This window comes from Ranitomeya imitator, chromosome 3, assembly GCF_032444005.1.
Source record: "Ranitomeya imitator isolate aRanImi1 chromosome 3, aRanImi1.pri, whole genome shotgun sequence".
Lineage (NCBI taxonomy): Eukaryota > Metazoa > Chordata > Amphibia > Anura > Dendrobatidae > Ranitomeya > Ranitomeya imitator.
Window position 1 is genome coordinate 44,036,040 of NC_091284.1, and position 20,199 is coordinate 44,056,238.

General features: G+C 48.8%; 1 protein-coding gene across 2 annotated transcripts in view; it reads left to right on the plus strand.

Moving 5' to 3' along the window:
- Nucleotides 1-19,404, plus strand: part of MRAP (melanocortin 2 receptor accessory protein) — a 77,495-nt gene extending 58,091 nt beyond the window's left edge. For both annotated transcript variants that reach the window (XR_011319760.1, XM_069760843.1), the window contains exons 2-3: nt 16,881-16,980; nt 19,205-19,404. Coding sequence is in view for 1 of the 2 variants with exons in the window: in XM_069760843.1 (XP_069616944.1) it covers nt 16,881-16,980; nt 19,205-19,295 (191 nt within the window). In the remaining variant the exon portion in view is untranslated. The remainder of the gene's footprint in view (nt 1-16,880; nt 16,981-19,204) is intronic.
- Nucleotides 19,405-20,199: the final 795 nt, after the last annotated feature.

A 20,199-nucleotide genomic window follows, 5' to 3' on the forward strand; every position in this document is an offset into this window, starting at 1 on the left:
AGGAGGAGTGCAGAGCACAGCGCTGGAGGACAGACAGCGGTAGGTAAGTATGTAGTGTTTGTTTTTTTACTTTTAGTATGGTAACCAGGGTAAACATCGGGTTACTAAGCGCGGCCCTGCGCTTAGTAACCTGATGTTTACCCTGGTTACCGGGGACCTCGGGATCGTTGGTCGCTGGAGAGCTGTCTGTGTGACAGCTCTCCAGCGACCAAACAGCGACGCTGCAGCGATCCGGATCGTTGTCGGTATCGCTGCAGCGTCGCTATGTGTGACGGGGCCTTTAGTGGGCTTTGGATGAACTTTTATGTGGAGGCAAAAACTGTAAAAGCATCCTTGCTATAACCCTGGGAAAAGCTATTTTGTGTAGTTTTTTTTTTACCTAGAGAGTCTTACTGCAAAAATTAGCTGAATCTAATGAATTAATTAGATTCAGCTGCCGAGATGAAAACTAAATCTCCGAACACTAACAAATACTCAGAGACCATCCAAGCAACGAGTACACTCGCTCATCACTACTGATAATGAATGGCTAATAAAAAAAAATTAAAGCAATAACAAGGCCTAATATTTCATCCCATGACGGTTCCCTTTTTTTTCAATTTGCATTTTTGCAGATTATTAAGTTATTACAAGAGTAATGTTCAATTAAGTCATATTATTCCTACTGCATCCGAACATTCAGATTCTCCCTAACCACAAGACCATTTTACATTTATGATTATGAAGGCAATATAATCACGACAGCATACATGTATTAAAGGAGTTTCCACGACTTAAGTAATAGATATAAGATTTTAGTTGTCTTACTCTCAGCAACCTCATTAATCAGCTGTGAATTCCACAGTGGCAAAAAAAAAAAAGTATGACATCTATACATCACAACTCCATACACTGTGCAATGGCCCTTCTCAGGCATTGCAGCTAAGATCCCATAGAAGGTAATGTAATATTCGCTAACAGTACGACCACTACACAGTATATGGCGCTGTGGGGGGTCGTGGTTCCATACATGGTTTATTTCCTGCCGTCATGGGACATTCAAACAGCTTATCAGAACCCCAGCAATTTCATATTGATGACTTATCCTAAGGACAAATCATCAATATCTAAATCCAGGAAATACAATTTAAGAGGTAAAAATTAGTGATGAGTAGTGTTGAGCGATACCTTCCGATATCGGAAAATATCGGTATCGGATTGGATCGGCCGATATTCAAAAAATATCGGATATCGCCGATACCGATACCCGATCCCAATGCAAGTCAATGGGACCAAAATATCGGAATTAAAATAAACCCTTTCTTTCCTTGTAGGTTCATTCTACATGAAGAAAAACAACTACGAATAATGCAGGATGTATTTGGGGAGGTGGCGGAGACATTAAAGGCATAGAGGTTTAGCCCAATCAAATAGAATAGCATGATTTTTTTTTTTTTAAAGACGTTCGGAGTGACAAAGATATTGACTATGTAAATTTTTTTTAATTTTGTCAGATATTGATGTTTCACTATTCCACGCCCTTCCCCTTCTTTTTTTTTACTTTTCCCACACTTTCATCTTCATCATCATCAGCATCTTTGACATCAACTTCTTCTTCACCTTATTCATCTTCTTCTTCATCTTCTACCTATAATTTTTTTGGATTACATTTTTCATATTCATTTTATTCAACTATTATTCTTCCTATTCTGCTTCTTCATCATATTCTCATTTGTGACAGGCATTGCCGTAGTTGTTATCTATAGAAGTTTGAAGATTACACCTTCCGTTCTGCCTGTCACAAAAGTAACATTTGTCCACGTTCAGTTTGGCCTGCAGCATCAGGCTTTATCCAGGGGCACCACGAGGAGGAACGGACTCACCCCCATACACTGCTTAGTCTTCTTCTGCATATAATTTAGATAATATCTTTTGCTCTGATATTAAGTGTTATGCTTAATGTTCTTCTGCTCTTTGTTCTGCAGCCTCTTGTTCTTCTGCTTCTCGGTCTTCCATGTCGTCGTCTCCAAGGTAGTCGTCTCCAGGGTCGTCGTCTCCGCCGTCGTCGTCTCCGCTGTCGTTGTCTCCGGTGTCGTCGGCGTCATCGGGGTGGTCTTCAGGGTCGTCATCTCCAGGGTCGTCGTCATCTCACTGGTTGTCGGCTCTGGTGTCGTCGTCATCTTAGGGGTGGTCTTCCGGGTCGTCGTCTTTAGGGTCTTCAACTTGGAAATGTAGCAGAAGGTACAAGAAGGCTGAGAAAATGCCAAGAACCAGCTGATGGAACTGGAACTCGGATGGCTACCCGAAGGTTCAAGAATCAAGAGCCTATGGAACTACCGAGGACCAGCTGACGTTACTGGAACCCGGTTACTAAGCAGGAGGTACCCGTGCTAAAAAGCACTACCAAGGACCGCCTGACGTTGGCAGAACTCGGATACCCAGAAGGAGGCACCTAAGCCAAAGGCTCTGCCCGGAACCAGCTGACGTTACTGGAACCAGGATGGGGAGCAGAAGGTACAAGAGCAAAAGACACTGCCGAGAACCAGCTGACGGTACTGGAACCCGGATGGGTAGCCGAAGGTCCAAGAGCCAATGGAACTACCGAGGACCAGCTGACGTTACTGGAACCCGGTTACTAAGCAGGAGGTACCCGTGCCTGAAAGCACTACCAAGGACCACCTGACGTTGGTGGAACTTGGATACCCAGAAGGAGGCACCTAAGCCAAAGGCTCTGCCCGGAACCAGCTGACGTTAATGGAACCAGGATGGGGAGCAGAAGGTACAAGAGCAAAAGACACTGCCGAGAACCAGCTGACGGTGCTGGAACCAGGTGGTGGACCAGAAGGTCCACAGGAGAGGAGAGAACAGCTAGGCCGCGAGGCAGCCGCAGTTACCGAACCCCAACAGTCCTACAGGGGGAGCTTGGCCTACTGGCACTACAGAACCAGCCTTGACTGCCAATTCACGCAGCCCACATAGGAAGCTCCTAAACTGGAGGCACCCTGGAGTTGGCTAACCCGACCGCAACACGACGGGTCAACGCATAGGCGTCTCAGTGAGCTTGACACTACCCGGAAACAGCTGACGGTGCTGGAACCAGGCTGGGCACGAGGGAGTACCCGTGACAAAAACACTGCCGAGAACCAGCTGGCGGTGCTGGAACCCGGATGCGTTGCCCCAGTGTGCAAGAGCCAATGGCACCGAGGACCAGCTGACAGTGCTGGAACCCGGCTACTAAGCTGTAGGTGCCCGCGCTTAAAAGCACTACCAAGGACCACCTGGCGTTGGCGGAACTTGGATACCCAGGAGGAGGCACCTAAGCCAAAGGCTCTGCCCGGAACCAGCTGGCGGTGCTGGAACCCGGATGCGTTGCCTATTCAAGATTGTCTTCATAGAGCCCCAACTAGCGGTGTTGGAGCAAAGGGTAAGCAGGAGGAGGAGAGGAGCAGAGTGTAGGCCGAAGCCTAATTGAACCAATTTCAAAGTTAAACTTTAACCCACCCTCAGGTGTTACAAAGTAGAAGAGCCACACCTTGTGCAGCAGTAATGCTCCACAAGTGAAAGGTTTCTCTTTGAATTTTGCTCATTGCACACGCAGAATGAAAGACGTACACAATTTTGCCCATTGTACAGTAGAACTGTATTGGAGGCGTGACTTGTCTTTTTAAGGTGACGCAGCACAGGTGTCCAAAAATAACGCCTTGGTGCTGGGCGCAGCCTCCTGAGCATTGTTATTTGCTGTACAGGAGTCTGCGCTCTTTTTAGCCCTTGGCCATGGCCAGTTAGCGCTGCCCGTCTTATGACCTCATTTCATGTTGGCCGCTGCGGTTAGCGATGGCCATGAATCCCTGACCCGCAGTGTCTTTTCATAAAGTCACACTGCAGGGCTAGGATTCATGGCCTTGCGCAGTAAATATATTCGCCGCTCACTCATGTCCTTACACCTGCTTCAGACTGGGCGGCATCAGCTGATCCCTTATCGCATGCCGCGGCCATGAGGCCGCACAGTCTGAAGGCGGAAGGAGATGAGTGAAGACAGGCGAAGATATGCACTGCTCGTGCCCATCAATCACACCCTCGCAGTCAAAATATATGAGACAACGATGGGCGTTGTGTCGGGCAGGGCGGACGCACAGGCACAAGCAGCCAACCAATGATGTGAGAAGACGGGCAGCGCTACCAAGGGGGGTGCTGCATGTCATTAAAAAGGAAAGTCACACCTCAGGGACATTGTAATGGTCTGTAATGAGACACATTTTGTACGTGTTAAATTCAACGTGGGCAAGGAGAAAAAGTCAGCCACCTTGTACAAATGCAGCAGTACTGCTGTACAAGGTGGCTGTTATACATAGAAACACCTGGGGGGGGGGGGCCAGGGTCCCTTTAATTTCAGTTCAGGTGCCTGCGTGGCGTTTGCAGGTCACGTTGCCGGCTACACAGCAAGGGAACAGCTGGCGGTGCTGAACCCCACTAACACATTGGCTGGTGTTTTTCTCTGTGCAGCTAGCACTTCCGGGCCCCAACTGGCGGTGTTAGAGCCCAGGGTCAGCAGAAGGAGGAGAGGAGCAGAGTGTAGGCCGAAGCCTACACTGGTGGCAGCTTTTGGTCTGTTGTGCCAGCGTGGCTTGTGCTGGACACGATGCTACACAGCAGGGGAACAGCTGGCGGTGCTGAACCCCACTAACACATTGGCTGGTGTTCTTCTCTGTGCAGCTAGCACGTCCGGGCAGAAACTGGCGGTGTTTGAGCCCAGGGTCAGCAGGAGGAGGAGAGGAGCAGAGTGTAGGCCGATGCCTAATTGAACCAATTTCAAAGGTAACCTTTAACCCTCCCTCAGGTGTTACAAAGTAGAAGAGCCACACCGTGTGCAGCAGTAATGCTCCACAAGTGAAAGGTTGCTCTTTGAATTTTGCTCATTGCACACGCAGAATGAAAGACGTACACAATTTTGCCCATTGTACAGTAGAACTGTATTGGAGGCGTGACTTGTCTTTTTAAGGAGACGCAGCACAGGTATCCAAATATAACGCCTTGTTGCTGGGCGCAGCCTCCTGAGCGTTGTTATTTGCTGTACAGGAGTCTGCGCTCTTGTTACCCTTGGCCATGGCCAGTTAGCGCTGCCTGTCTTATGACCTCATTTCATGTTGGCCGGTGCGGTTATCGATGGCCATGAATCCCAGACCCCCAGTGTGTTTTCAATAATTCACACTGCGGGGCTGGGATTCATGGCCTTGTGCAGTAAATATGTTCGCCGCTCACAAATGTCCTTACACCTGCTTCAGACAGGGTGGCCTCAGCTGATCCCTTATCGCATGCCACGGCCATGAGGCCGCACAGTCTGAAGAAGGCGGAAGGAGATGAGTGAAGACAGGCGAACATATGCACTGCATATGCCCATCAATCACACCCTCGCAGTCAAAATATATGAGACAACGAGGGGGGTTGTATCGGGCAGGGCGGACGCACAGGCACAAGCAGCCAACCAATGATGTCAGAAGACGGGCAGCGCTACCAAGGGGGGTGCTGCGTGTCATTAAAAAGGAAAGTCACACCTCAGGGACACTGTAATGGTCTCTAATGAGACACATTTTGTACGTGTTGAGTTCCACGTGGGCAAGGAGAAAAAGTCAGCCACCTTGTACAAATGCAGCAGTACTGCTGTACAAGGTGGCTGTTATACATAGAAACACCTGGGGGGGGGCAGGTTCCCTTTAATTTCAGTTCAGGTGCCTGCATGGCGTTTGCAGGACACGTTGCCGGCTACACAGCAGGGGAACAGCTGGCTGTGCTGAACCCCACTGACACATTGACTGGTGTTTTTCTCTGTGCAGCTAGCACATCCGGGCAAAAACTGGCGGTGTTAGAGCCCAGGGACAGCAGGAGGAGGAGAGGAGCAGAGTGTAGGCCGAAGCCTGCACTGGTGGCAGCTTTTGGTCTGTTGTGCCAGCGTGGCTTGTGCTGGACACGTTGCCGACTACACAGCAGGGGAACAGCTGGCGGTGCTGAACCCCACTAACACATTGGCTGGTGTTTTTCTCTGTGCAGCTAGCACGTCCGGGCAAAAACTGGCGTAGTTAGAGCCCAGGGTCTGCAGGAGGAGCAGAGTGTAGGCCGAAGCCTAATTGAACCAATTTCAAAGGTAACCTTTAACCCACCCTCAGGTGTTACAATGTTGAAGAGCCACACCTTGTGCAGCAGAATGCTCCACAAGTGAAAGGTTGCTCTTTAAATTTTGCTCATTGCACACGCAGAATTAAAGACGTACACAATTTTGCCGATTGTACAGTAGAACTGTATTGGAGGCATGACTTGTCTTTTTAAGGAGACGCAGCACAGGTATCCAAAAATAGCGCCTTGGTGCTGGGCGCAGCCTCCGGAGCGTTGTTATTTGCTGTACAGGAGTCTGCGCTCTTGTTAGCCCTTGGCCATGGGCAGTTAGCGCTGCCCGTCTTATGACCTCATTTCATGTTGGCTGGTACGGTTAACGATGGCCATGAATCCCAGACCCGCAGTGTCTTTTCATAAAGTCACAGTGCGGGGCTGGGATTCATGGCCTTGTGCAGTAAATATGTTCGCCGCTCACACATGTCCTTACACCTGCTTCAGACTGGGCGGCCTCAGCTGATCCCTTATCACCTGCCACAGCCATGAGGCCGCACAGTCTGAAGAAGGCGGAAGGAGGGGAGTGAAGACAGGCGAAGATATGCACTGCTCGTGCCCATCAATCACACCCTCGCAGTCAAAATATATGAGACAACGAGGGGCGTTGTGTCGGGCAGGGCGGACGCACAGGCACAAGCAGCCAACCAATGATGTCAGAAGACGGGCAGCGCTACCAAGGGGGGTGCTGCATGTCATTAAAAAGGAAAGTCACACCTCAGGGACATTGTAATGGTCTGTAATGAGACACATTTTGTACGTGTTAAATTCAACGTGGGCAAGGAGAAAAAGTCAGCCACCTTGTACAAATGCAGTAGTACTGCTGTACAAGGTGGCTGTTATACATAGAAACACCTGGGCGGGTGGGGGCAGGTTCCCTTTAATTTCAGTTCAGGTGCCTGCATGGCGTTTGCAGGACACGTTGCCAGCTACACAGCAAGGGAACAGCTGGCGGTGCTGAACCCCACTGACACATTGACTGGTGTTTTTCTCTGTGCAGCTAGCACGTCCGGGCAAAAACTGGCGGTGCTAGAGCCCAGGGTCAGCAGGAGGAGGAGAGGAGCAGAGTGTAGGCCGAAGCCTGCACTGGTGGCAGCTTTTGTTCTGTTGTGCCAGCGTGACTTGTGCTGGACACGTTGCCGACTACACAGCAGGGGAACAGCTGGCGGTGCCGAACCCCACTGACACATCAGCTAGTGTTTTGGCAACTGACAGTGTTGAAACCCAGGGAATCAAAGAGGAGCAGAGTGTAGGCCGAAGCCTGCAGTGGAGCAAGTTGAAAGGGAACCTTTAACCCCCCCCCCAGGCATTTGTTGCTGAAAGAGCCATCTTGTACAGCAGTAATACTGCACATGGAAAATGGTGGCTCCGAAAATTATGCTCCTTGCAAACGCTGAAGTACACACTCATATAATGTGTCCCCTCACACCGTTAAACCGTCCCGGAAGTGGGACTTTCCTTTGTAATGTGACACAGCACAGCCGTCATTCCAACCCCCTTGGTGCCGTGCGCCACCTCCTCAACGTTGTTTGGTTCTGTCACGGAGCCCGCGCTGTAATGTTATCCCTTGGCCATGCACAGTTAGCGGTGCCCGTCTTCTGACATCATTTAGGTGTCAGGCTGGCAGTGCCTGTGCTTCAAAGCTGCCCGAGATCCAACCTCGCAGTGTCATCTAATGTAATCCCACTGCGGGCCAGGGATCCACGGGCATGCGCAGTGCATATCATCGCCTCTCACTCACCTCCTTCCTGCTTCTTCAGACTGTGCGGCGTCACGGCCGTGGCATGCTATTAGGGATCAGCTGACGCCGCCTAGTCTGAAGAAGCGTGAAGAAGGGGAGTGAGAGGCTAGTATATGCACTGCGCATGGCCATGGATACCAGGCCCACTGTGGGATCACATTAGACGACACTGCGAGGTGGCATTTCGGGCAGCGTGGACGCACAGGCGCAGCCAGGACGACAACAAATGATGTCAGAGGACGGGCAGCGCAAATTGTGCATGGCCAAGGAATAACATAACAGTGCAGGGTCCATGACGGAATCAAACAACGCTAAGGAGGCAGCGCACGGAGCCAAGGGGGTAGGAATGACGGCTGTGCTGCGTCACTTTACAAAGGAAAGTTCCACCTCCGGGACGGTTGGACGGTGTGAGGGGACACATTACATGAGTGTGTAGTTCAGCGCTTTCAAGGAGCATAATTTCAAGAGCGACCTTTTCCTTGTGCAGTATTAGTGCTGCACAAGGTGGCTCTTTCAGTAACAAACGTCTAGGGGGGGAGGGACAGGTTCCCTTACATTTTTGTTGTGCCAGCATGGCGGTCGCATGACATGTTGCCGGATACACAGCTGGGGATCAGCTGACGTTACTGAACCCCAATAACAGAGGAGCGACTGTTGACTGTGCAGACAGCACTTCCAGGCACAAACTGGCGGTGTTAGAGCCCAGGGACAGCAGGAGGAGCAGATTGGAGGTATTGCCGCACACACAGCTGGGGATCAGCTGACGTTACTTAACCCCAATAACAGAGGAGCGACTGTTGACTGTGCAGACAGCACTTCCAGGCACCAACTGGCGGTGTTAGAGCCCAGGGACAGAAGGAGGAGCAGATTGGAGGTATTGCAGCACACACAGCTGGGGATCAGCTGACGTTACTGAACCCCAATAACAGAGGAGCGACTGTTGACTGTGCAGACAGCACTTCCAGGCACCAACTGGCGGTGTTAGAGCCCAGGGACAGCAGGAGGAGCAGAGGAACAGAGTGTAGGCCGAAGCCTGATTGGAGCAAGTTGAAAGGGAACCTTTAACCCCCCCCCCCCCCAAGACGTTTGTAGCTGAAAGAGCCATCTTGTGCAGCACTAAGGATGCAAAAGGAAAAGGTTGCTCTTTTAATTATGCTCCTTGCAAACACAGAAGTAAACACTAAAAATGTGTCCCCTTATACCGTAAAACCGTCCCGGAAGTGGGAATTTCCTTCGTAATGGGACGCAGCACAGCTGTCATTCCTATCCCCTTGGTGCCGTGCGCTGCCTCCTCAGCGTTGTTTTAAGCTGTCACGGAGCCTGCGCTGGTCTGTTATCCCTTGGCCATGCCCAATTTGCGCTGCCTGTCTTCTGACATAATTTGGTGTCAGGCTGTCAGTGCCTGTGCATCCACGCTGCTCCAGATCTCACCTCGCAGTGTCGTCTAATGTAATCCCACTGCGGGCCTTGGATCCATGGGCATGCACAGTGCATATCTTCGCCTCTCACTCCCCTCCTTCCCTCTTCTTCAGACTGTGCGGCGTCACGGCCGTGGCATGCTATTAGGGATCAGCTGACGGCGCACAGTCTAAAGAAGGCGGAGGGAGATGAGCGAGAGCCCGAGGTGAAGATATGCACTGCGCATGCCCATGGATCCCAGGCTCGCAGTGTGATTCAATCAGAAGACACTGCGAGGCGGGTTCTCGGGCAGCGCGGGCGCACAGGCGCAGCCAGCCTGACACCAAATTATGTCAGAAGACAGGCAGCGCAAATTGGCCATGGCCAAGGGATAACAGAACAGCGCAGGCTCCGTGACAGCTTAAAACACCACTGAGGAGGCAGCGCATGGCACCAAGGGGGTAGGAATGACGGCTGTGCTGTGTCACATTATGAAGGAAAGTCCCAGCTCCGGGACGGTATAACGGTATCAGTGAACACATTTTATAAGTGTTAAGTTCTGCGTGTGCAAGGAGCTAAACTAAAAGTGCTACCTTTTCCTTGTGCAACATTACTGCTGCACAAGATGGCTCTTTCAGTAACAAACGCCAGGGGGGGGACAGGTTCCCTTACATTTAGGTTGTTGTGCCAGCGTGGCGGTCGCAGGACACATTGCCGGCTACACAGCTGGGGATCAGCTGACGTTACTGAAACCCAATAACACTGGGTCGTATGTTTTGACTGTGCAGCCTGCACTTCTGAGCTGCAACTGGCGGTGTTGGAGCCCAGGAATAGCAGTTCAGGTGGTAGAAAGATGAACACATCAGGAGACCTGGATGACACCCAATTACTTAATCAGGCAGAGGAGTGGCAAATTCCTGCGAGATCCAGGCCTGGTTCATTTTCAGGAAAGTAAGCCGGTCAACGTTATCGGAGGATAGTCGCATGCGACGGTCTGTTAGTACACCACCTGCGGCACTAAAGACACGTTCCGATAAGACACTAGCCGCAGGGCAAGCCAGCACCTCCAATGCATACTGGCTTAGCTCTGGCCATGTATCCAGCTTAGAGACCCAAAACTTGAATGGGGAAGAGCCGTCTGGGAGTACACTAAGAGGGCAAGCCATGTAGTCTGTCACCATCTGACGGGACCGTTGCCTCCTGCTGACTGGAGCCGCCGGTGATGGTGTAGACATTTGGGGCGGGCACACAAAAGTTTGCCACAGTTGTGCCATACTGGGCTTGCCTTGGGCAGAGGCACTGCTTCTGCTCCCTCTTTGTGCAGAGCCTCCCCCACTGCCTCGACGCACTGAGCTGCTTTGTAAAGCACTAGCAGCACTCCTCTCAGATGGACTGGAGAAGATGATGGAATTCACCAGTGTGTCGTGGTACTCCCGCATTTTACGCTCCCGTGTCAACGCCGGGATGAGGTTTTGGACATTGTCACGGTAGCGAGGATCGAGGAGGGTGAACACCCAATAATCAGGCATGTTGAGAATGTGGTCGATGCGGCGGTCGTTTCTCAGGCACTGCAGCATGAAATCCACCATGTGCTGCAGACTGCCAACTGGCCCAGAAACGCTGTCCCCTGCTTGAGACATGATCTCTGCCCGCTCGTCATCACCCCACCCTTGCTGTACACACTGACCACTGGACAATTGTCTCACTCCCTCCTCTGGACGGAGCTCTTCCTCCTCCATTGACTCCTCCTCATCCTCCTCCTCACAAAGGGGTACGCAGTCCTCCTCACAAAGTGGCCCCTGCGTACCCCTTTGTGAGGAACCACGTGGCGCTGACTCTCCAGAAGCTGATGGAAAAGGTGACTCCTCATCCTCCACCTCTTCCACATCATCCCTTAACGCTTGCAAAGTTTGTTGAAGCAGGCAGATAAGGGGGACAGTCATGCTGACTAGTGCATCATCTGCACTTGCCATCCGCGTGGAATAATCGAAAGGACGCAAAACCTGGCAGACGTCCTTCATAGTGGCCAACTCTGTGGTTGTGAAGTCTGATCGGCGCTGACTGCGACTTTTTTGCGCCTGATGCAGCTGGTACTCCATTACTGCTTGCTGCTGCTCACACAACCGCTCCAACATATGTAACGTGGAATTCCACCTGGTAGGTAGGTCACATATGATGCAGTGTTCCGGAAGGCGGAATCGGCGCTGCAGAGCAGCAATGCGGGATCTTGCCAAGCTGGAACGCCGCAAGTGAGCACACTCTAGGCGGACCTTGTGCAGCAGTGCATCAAGATCCGGATAGTCCCTCAGAAAACTCTGCACAACCAAATTGAGCACATGTGCCAGACATGGGATGTGAGTGAGGTTGCCAATGGCCAAAGCTGCCACCAGATTTCGGCCATTGTCACACACTACCATGCCTGGCTGGAGATTCGCTGGCACTAACCACACATCGCTCTCCTGCTTGATGGCATTCCAGAGCTCCTGCGCTGTGTGGGTTCGATTCCCCAATGAAACTAGTTTCAAGACGGCCTGTTGACGTTTGGCCACGGCTGTGCTCATGTCGGTCATAGGTAAACGTTCATGGGTCCATGTGGAGGTGGACTGTGACGGCTCCTGCAGCGATGATTCTGAGGAACTTGTATATGAGGAGTCAATGCGTACAGACTGGATTCCTGCAATCCTTGGAGTGGGCAGGACACGTCCTGCGCCACTCGCACGATCTGTACCTGGCTCAACAACATTAACCCAATGGGCAGTGAGGGAAATGTATTGCCCCTGTCCATGTTGACTGGTCCACGCATCGGTGGTGAGGTGGACCTTGCTACTGACGGCGTTCAGTAGCGCGTGTTTTATGCGTCCCTCCACATGCTTGTGCAGGGCAGGGACAGCCTGCCTGCTGAAGTAAAAGCGGCTGGGCACCTTGTACTGTGGGACTGCCAATGCCATCAAGTCACGGAAGCTGTCAGTCTCCACCAGCCTGAATGAGAGCATTTCCAGGGACAGAAGTTTGGCAATGCCTGCATTCAGAGCCTGTGCTCGGGGGTGGTTTGCCGAGAATGCCTGCCTTTTCTCCCATGCCTGTACTACCGATGGCTGTAGAGTAGACTGGGAGTGTGAGGATGACTGGGAATGTGGTGCTGTGGGTGGAATTACACTAGGTCTCTGGACAACAGTGCCAGAGGTTCTTCCATGGTGATCCTGGGAGGAAGCCAAACCAGCTGTGCGTGAGCTGGAGGAAGAGGCAACACGAGCTGAAGAGGTGGTAGCTGCCGCTGTTGGTTGGCCTACGTCTTCAGTGTGTTTTTGTAACTCCACCGCGTGCCTGGTCCGCACATATTTCCACATATTTGTGGTATTGAGGTTGCTGACACTTTTACCTCTTTTGACTTTCTGATGACACAGCTTGCATTTGACAAAACAAATGTCATCTGTAACTGTGTCAAAAAAGGACCAGGCACTGCAAGTCTTGGGAGCGCCCTTTTTGGCTTTTGAAAGAGACAGGCTCCTAACGGGTGCCAAAGTGGAGGCTACAGGCTCCGCAGTCTTCCCCCTCCCTCTCCCATTTTGGCCCGTAAGGGGAATCTCTTCCTCAGAGCTGCTCCCACCACCTTCCTGTTCCTCACGCCACGATGGGTCAACGACCTCATCATCTCCACTACCCTCTGCCACAAACTGCTCCTCCTGGGTAGTCTCGGCAGCACAGTACACACCAGAAAGCGGCACCTGAGTTTCATCATCAGATGCGTACTGCGCTGTGGTCACCGCAGGCACTGGCCCACCCGCCTCTTCAGAGTCAGAGAGACAAAGCTGTTGGGCATCACTGCACACTGCCTCTTCTTCCATTTCTCCAATGCTGCTTGGCTGGCCCCGTTTCCAAGCCAAGAGATTCAGAAAACAGAAGTAGAGACGGCTCCTGTCCTGGGCTCTCTGCCTGGCCAATTTGGCAGGTGGTGAAGAGACAGATGGCTGCTCTCCAGTGGTCTGTGCCTGAGAGGATGTGGCACTAATTGAAGTCAATGCTGATGCGTTAGCTGCCATCCATCCGACAACGGCTTCAATTTGATCTTCACGCAGCAGAGGTGCACGGCGCTCTCCGACAAAGCTGCGCATGAAGGACTGTTCCCTGCTGAAACTGAGTGATGATGAGTCACCGGTGCCCGCAGCAGGCACAGAATCACCACGTCCTCTCCCTGCTCCTCTCCCTGCTCTGCGCCCACGTGCCTTACTCCCTGCCCTCTTCATCTTGGTTGACATATAAAGATAAGCAGAAAAGTACTAAGGCCTTAGTGTGCTTATTCCTGAAATGCTCCTCCTAACAGGTGTAAGAAACACTAATGTTGTAAAGTGTGGACTAGACTTTATTATTTATAAAATGCGGCCTACACAAGTGTTAAGTGGTGTTTGGTGAACTTTACTTTTTTTTTTTCTGCAGATCGGACTACAGAGCGAGTTTAACTCACACGGAGACCGTGCAGACAGCCGTAAATGGCGCTGCAAGGCCCAAAAACCCTCCTCTAGGTTATCCTATGTAGTGTTTTTCCACTATTTAGCTGGAGACGGGTGGAAAGACACTAATAGGAAATTTTTGGAAAAATTTTCAGCAGGCTGCACTATTTGAAAAAAAGGAAAAGTTTTTTCATGGTATGAGGCAGTGACTTACCCTGAGCTGAATACAACCGGCTGTGGCTGCACACAGACTACAGGGCGAGCTGCGCTCACACGGAGACCGTGCAGACAGCCGTAAACGGCGCTGCAAGGCCCAAAACCCCCCCTCTAGGTTATCCTATGTAGTGTTTTTCCACAATTTAGCTGGAGACGGGTGGAAAAACACTAATAGGAAATTTTAGAAAAAATGTGCAGCAGGCTGCACTATGAGCAAAAAAGGACAATGGATAGAACTGTATGAGGCAGTGTGAACCCCCCCTGAGCTGAATACAACCGGGTATATGGCTGCACACAGACTACAGAGTGAGCTACACACACACACACACACACACAGAGACCTTGCAGAACGCTGTTAAAACAGCGCTGCAAGGCAAGAGCAAGGTGAACAGTGAACAACACACAGCGTTTTGCTAAATTAGCCTTGGGAAAGCAAAATAAAGCAATTAGCTATCTCAACTGGCCCTCAGTTAGAACACAGCGTCCTGTCCCTAACTGAAATCACAGCAGAGTGAGTGCAAAATGGCGGCAGCGTTTTTTATAGTGCAGAGTGACATCATTTCAGCAGCCAATCACAGCCTTGCCAGTACTTACATGCCCACCATGCTAAGCAGGATGTGCCCACACTTCCATTCATTCCTCATTGGCTGCTGCGTGCAGTTTGAATTCTGGGAACTTCCGATTCCGGTATCCGATACGCGGGAAGTATCGGAATTCGGTATCGGAATTCCGATACTTGCGGTATCGGAATGCTCAACACTAGTGATGAGCGAATATACTCGTTACTCGAGATTTCCCGAGCACGCTCAGGTGTCCTCCGAGTAGTTTTTAGTGATTGGAAATTTAGTTTTTATTGCCGCAGCTGAATGATTTACATCAGTTAGCCAGCATAAGTACATGTGGGGGTTGCTAGGGAATCCCCACATGTACAGGTCCTTCTCAAAAAATTAGCATATAGTGTTAAATTTCATTATTTACCATAATGTAATGATTACAATTAAACTTTCATATATTATAGATTCATTATCCACCAACTGAAATTTGTCAGGTCTTTTATTGTTTTAATACTGATGATTTTGGCATACAACTCCTGATAACCCAAAAAACCTGTCTCAATAAATTAGCATATTTCACCCATCCAATCAAATAAAAGTGTTTTTTAATAACAAACAAAAAAACCAACAAATAATAATGTTCAGTTATGCACTCAATACTTGGTCGGGAATCCTTTGGCAGAAATGACTGCTTCAATGCGGCGTGGCATGGAGGCAATCAGCCTGTGACACTGCTGAGATGTTATGGAGGCCCAGGATGCTTCAATAGCGGCCTTAAGCTCATCCAGAGTGTTGGGTCTTGCGTCTCTCAACTTTCTCTTCACAATATCCCCCAGATTCTCTATGGGGTTCAGGTCAGGAGAGTTGGCAGGCCAATTGAGCACAGTAATACCATGGTCAGTAAACCATTTACCAGTGGTTTTGGCACTGTGAGCAGGTGCCAGGTCGTGCTGAAAAATGAAATCTTCATCTCCATAAAGCATTTCAGCCGATGGAAGCATGAAGTGCTCCAAAATCTCCTGATAGCTAGCTGCATTGACCCTGCCCTTGATGAAACACAGTGGACCAACACCAGCAGCTGACATGGCACCCCACACCATCACTGACTGTGGGTACTTGACACTGGACTTCAGGCATTTTGGCATTTCCTTCTCCCCAGTCTTCCTCCAGACTCTGGCACCTTGATTTCCGAATGACATGCAAAATTTGCTTTCATCAGAAAAAAGTACTTGGGACCACTTAGCAACAGTCCAGTGCTGCTTCTCTGTAGCCCAGGTCAGGCGCCTGTGCCGCTGTTTATGGTTCAAAAGTGGCTTTACCTGGGGAATGCGGCACCTGTAGCCCATTTCCTGCACACGCCTGTGCACGGTGGCTCTGGATGTTTCCACACCAGACTCAGTCCACTGCTTCCTCAGGTTCCCCAAGGTCTGGAATCGGTCCTTCTCCACCATCTTCCTCAGGGTCCGGTCTCCTCTTCTCGTTGTACAGCGTTTTCTGCCACATTGTTTCCTTTCAACAGGCTTACCATTGAGGTGCCTTGATACAGCACTCTGGGAACAGCCTATTTGTTGAGAAATTTCTTTCTGGGTCTTACCCTCTTGCTTGAGGGTGTCAATGATGGCCTTCTTGACATCTGTCAGGTCGCTAGTCTTACCCATGATGGGGGTTTTGAGTAATGAACCAGGCAGGGAGTTTATAAAAGCCTCAGGTATCTTTTGAATGTGTTTAGAGTTAATTAGTTGATTCAGAAGATTAGGGTAATAGGTCGTTTAGAGAACCTTTTCTTGATATGCTAATTTATTGAGACAGGTTTTTTGGGTTATCAGGAGTTGTATGCCAAAATCATCAGTATTAAAACAATAAAAGACCTGACAAATTTCAGTTGGTGGATAATGAATCTATAATATATGAAAGTTTAATTGTAATCATTACATTATGGTAAATAATGAAATTTAACACTATATGCTAATTTTTTGAGAAGGACCTGTACTTATGCTGGCTAACAGATCTAAATCATTCAGCTACAGCAATAAAAACTAAATCTCCGAGCACTAAAAAATACACAAAGGACACCAGAGCGTGCTCGGGAAATCTCGAGTAACGAGTATATTCACTCATCACTAGTAAAAATACAAACTGTAAATATAATATGGAAAGACGTGACTTTTTAATTTAAAACTGTGTGGCTATTCCTTTTTTGCTTATTTTGCACCAGAATAACCCTTTACCTGGTTCTTTCCATTCGGGGATCCACAAATCCCACTGGATGTCATCTGTATAGACCGAAAATTCTGGAAATATTAACAATAGAAGCTGCCTTATAATTGAATCCAGCCGGATGGCATTATGTAACTAATTCAATTCTGTGTTTTCTTGTATCTGCAGATTCAATTGTTATTGCTGTATGGATTGGTCTCGCTGCCTTTTCAGTGTTTCTGTTCCTCATTCTATTGTATATGTCTAGGACAGACTCCCCCGAAGCCAAGTAAGTGGACTGAATGTACAGACATAACCCGGCGTGATTAGACACAGTTGTCCAATATGTTACAAAGGCTGTTTTATGTCGATGGGTAACATTTATATTAATTTTCTTTTTAAAAGGGATTATGGATAATCTTAACAGACATTGACCATGACATATTGGGGTGCATAGACGTCATAAACAGGGTTAACAACTCAGGATCTTGGTCTATAATGAGCCAGAGTGGAAGTCTAGTAACAAGTCGTTATGCTCTGGAGGACCCGGATCGTTGATGTATTACATAGACAATCATTTACTTCACCGTTGAGTGTAATACTATATTTCCCCTTTAGAGGCACTGCAGGCAAACGAGCAACTTCCCCAAGCAAAAAAATCAGGTCATTCAGTTTAGACGCTTTAAGTGTGTGCACACTCTGTCTTTTACAGTCAGGTACTCGCCATAACCCGCCTGAAAAAGCACAAAAATGCTTACATTCCATCTTGCGAGTTTCTTTTAAGAACTTGAGAATTTAAAAACCGTGAAGAAGCTAAAAAGTGACCGTTCCATGAAAAATTAGAATAAATAAGGGCTAGTGATGAGCGACCGTGTTCGGATAGGGTTTATCAGAGCATGCTCATGTGCTAACAGCGTCTTTGGCGTGCGCAAAAAATATGATAAAGTCCCCTTAGCTGTTTGACAGCCGCAACACATGCAGGGGTTGCCTGTTTGTTAGACAACCCCTGCATGTGTTGTTCCTGATGAACAGTGGCGGGATATGCAGCGGCGGAGAGCCAAATTATTCAACCACGCCGAAGACACTGTTAGCACTCGAGCATGCTTAGATAACACCTTATCCGTGCACATACGCTCATCACTAATAAGGGCCCATTTTATACATTTCTTGACTCGCATCCTTCCCATTGGCTTTAATGGCAACCATTCTCCATTTAGTATATTTATAATTCTTTTCTTAGATTTAGTTTTTCACTTTTCTCATCGATATTATTCCAGACAACAGCTTGAGACAAGCCAAAGGAAATGACATTAGTGCCGTCAGGCTGCTCGTTCACATTTCAATCAGGGTCTTTATTTAGCGCTCATTATAGATTGAGCCTGGCACTATTTTAGAACAGACTTCAGGGGCACAGGTGCCCGGCGGATGGTAGTGTCATCTGTAATAATAGCAGTTACTGGAGAGCAGATTGCAGTCTGTTCTCTTCTACTGGATCATCGAGGATAATTCAGCTTTATAACATTATCTTGTTTGTAGCAGTCTGGTTATTTTTCCAGGATATCATGAGTCTAGCGGTTTGTTACTTACTGTGCTGCTTGCTGTAGTTTTGATAAAAATCACTGTTTTAATCAGCAGCAGCCATCTAGTCCGACCACGCCCCCTTCACTGATTGGCAGTTTTCTGTATACCCTGTGCATAGGCAGAAATCTACCAATCAGTGGTGTGGGCGGAGTTATACAGAGCTCAGCATTCAGAGAGCTGCAGCAGATAAAACAGTGATTTTATCAGAACTACAGCAAGCAGCCCAGTAAGTGACACATCGCTGGGATGAAGGTCTCTTCCCCTACCTTATTGTTGCTCTCAAATGTAGTAGCAAAAACCTGGTGACAAATTCCCTTTAAAAGGTGGGGTTGCCCATAATTAGAAAAAAGAAAAGACACCTTCTCCTAAACAGTCTCATTCGATCAACAGACAATGATAAGGGTATTGGGTCAATATTTCAAGCTCTTGCCTTCTATTAGCAAGACTAAAGCTGGTCATATAATTTAGAAAGTATGGTGCAGCATAGGAAAGGGTGCAGCATAGGAAAGGGTGCAGCATAGGAAAGGGGGAGTGGTGGTAGAGGCTTCTTGGTACCTGGCGCTGTCTCCTGTGGCAATGAACCCCCAGTGCCTTTTTAGAAATATGGGTCTGATGGGCATCTGGCTTTTAGGAAAACCTCTGTATAGGCTGCATCTGACTTTGAAGAAGAAAGTCCACACTAGTGGCTCCGTGGTCCTCCTTGGGTATGGCTCCTTGCCCTCAGCAATAAAGCATCATATCGGACACATGGCAATGAACAATCAGTGATATTACGCACAGGACACAATACGTTGATTGACAAAACATTAACAAAACATTGTGTGGACCCACAGAACAGTCTGGGAATAAAACTTTCCATAAAGACCCGTTGATTTTGAACCTATCCATCATCTCTATCCGGTCCCTAATTCTGACATTCATGTTACTGACAGTTTCACAGCCAGGAGAAACCAATTGTTACATCTTAATGGAAACCCAGAAGCCACAGAAGAAAATCCACATCACTGTCCCTGCCCAAGCTAGAATGTAAGTAATCACAAATCGTGAACATATATATATATTTTATAAATTACATTATGGGAAGTATTTCCCTGCAGGGATGAATTTAGACAGCCGGAGGGCCTCAAATTAAAATGTGTTTTTTTTCCCCCCACTTTTATCAGATTCAAAATTCCAGACAAACCAAATGACACAAAGTACTAGGCAGCGGCAGCCATCACTAGAGGTAGCACATCCTTTTCCCCTGCACAATGTGAGCTGGAACAATCTGTATGCAGTGAGCTCCCCCTAGTGGCACTTTCTGACAGCCAGGCTTTTATTAATTAAATAGAGTGTGTCAGCACAGAATAACTGTTGAAGTACAGGCGTTTTGGGCACCCTAGGGGTGGCCAAACATTTCACTATACCTAATTTGGTTGGGGCTAAAGTTAGGGCTAGGATTGCAGCTAAAGTTAGGGTTAGAGTTGGGATTAGGGTTATGGTTTGGATTAGGGTTGGGGTTGGCATTAGGGTTAAAGTTAGGGTTGGGATTAGGGGTGTATTGGGATTAGGGTTAGGTTTGAGGTTAGGGTTGAGATTAGGATTAGGGGTGTGTGGGATTTAGGGTTTTGATTAGGGTTATGATTAGGGTTGTTTTGGGGTTAGGGTTGTGATTATCGTTAGGGTTGTGATTAGGATTATGGATCGGGTTGTGATTAGGGTTAGGGGTGTGCTGGGGTTAGGGTTGGAGTTAGAATTGGGGGGTTTCCACTGTTTAGGTACATCAGGGGGTCTCCAAACACGACAGCCAATTTTGTGCTCAAAAAGTCAAATGGTGCTCCCTCCCTTCTGAGCTCTGCCGTGCGCCTAATCAGTGGTTTACCCCCACATATGGGGCATCAGCGTACTGGGGATAAATTGGACAACAACTATTGGGGTCCATTTTCTC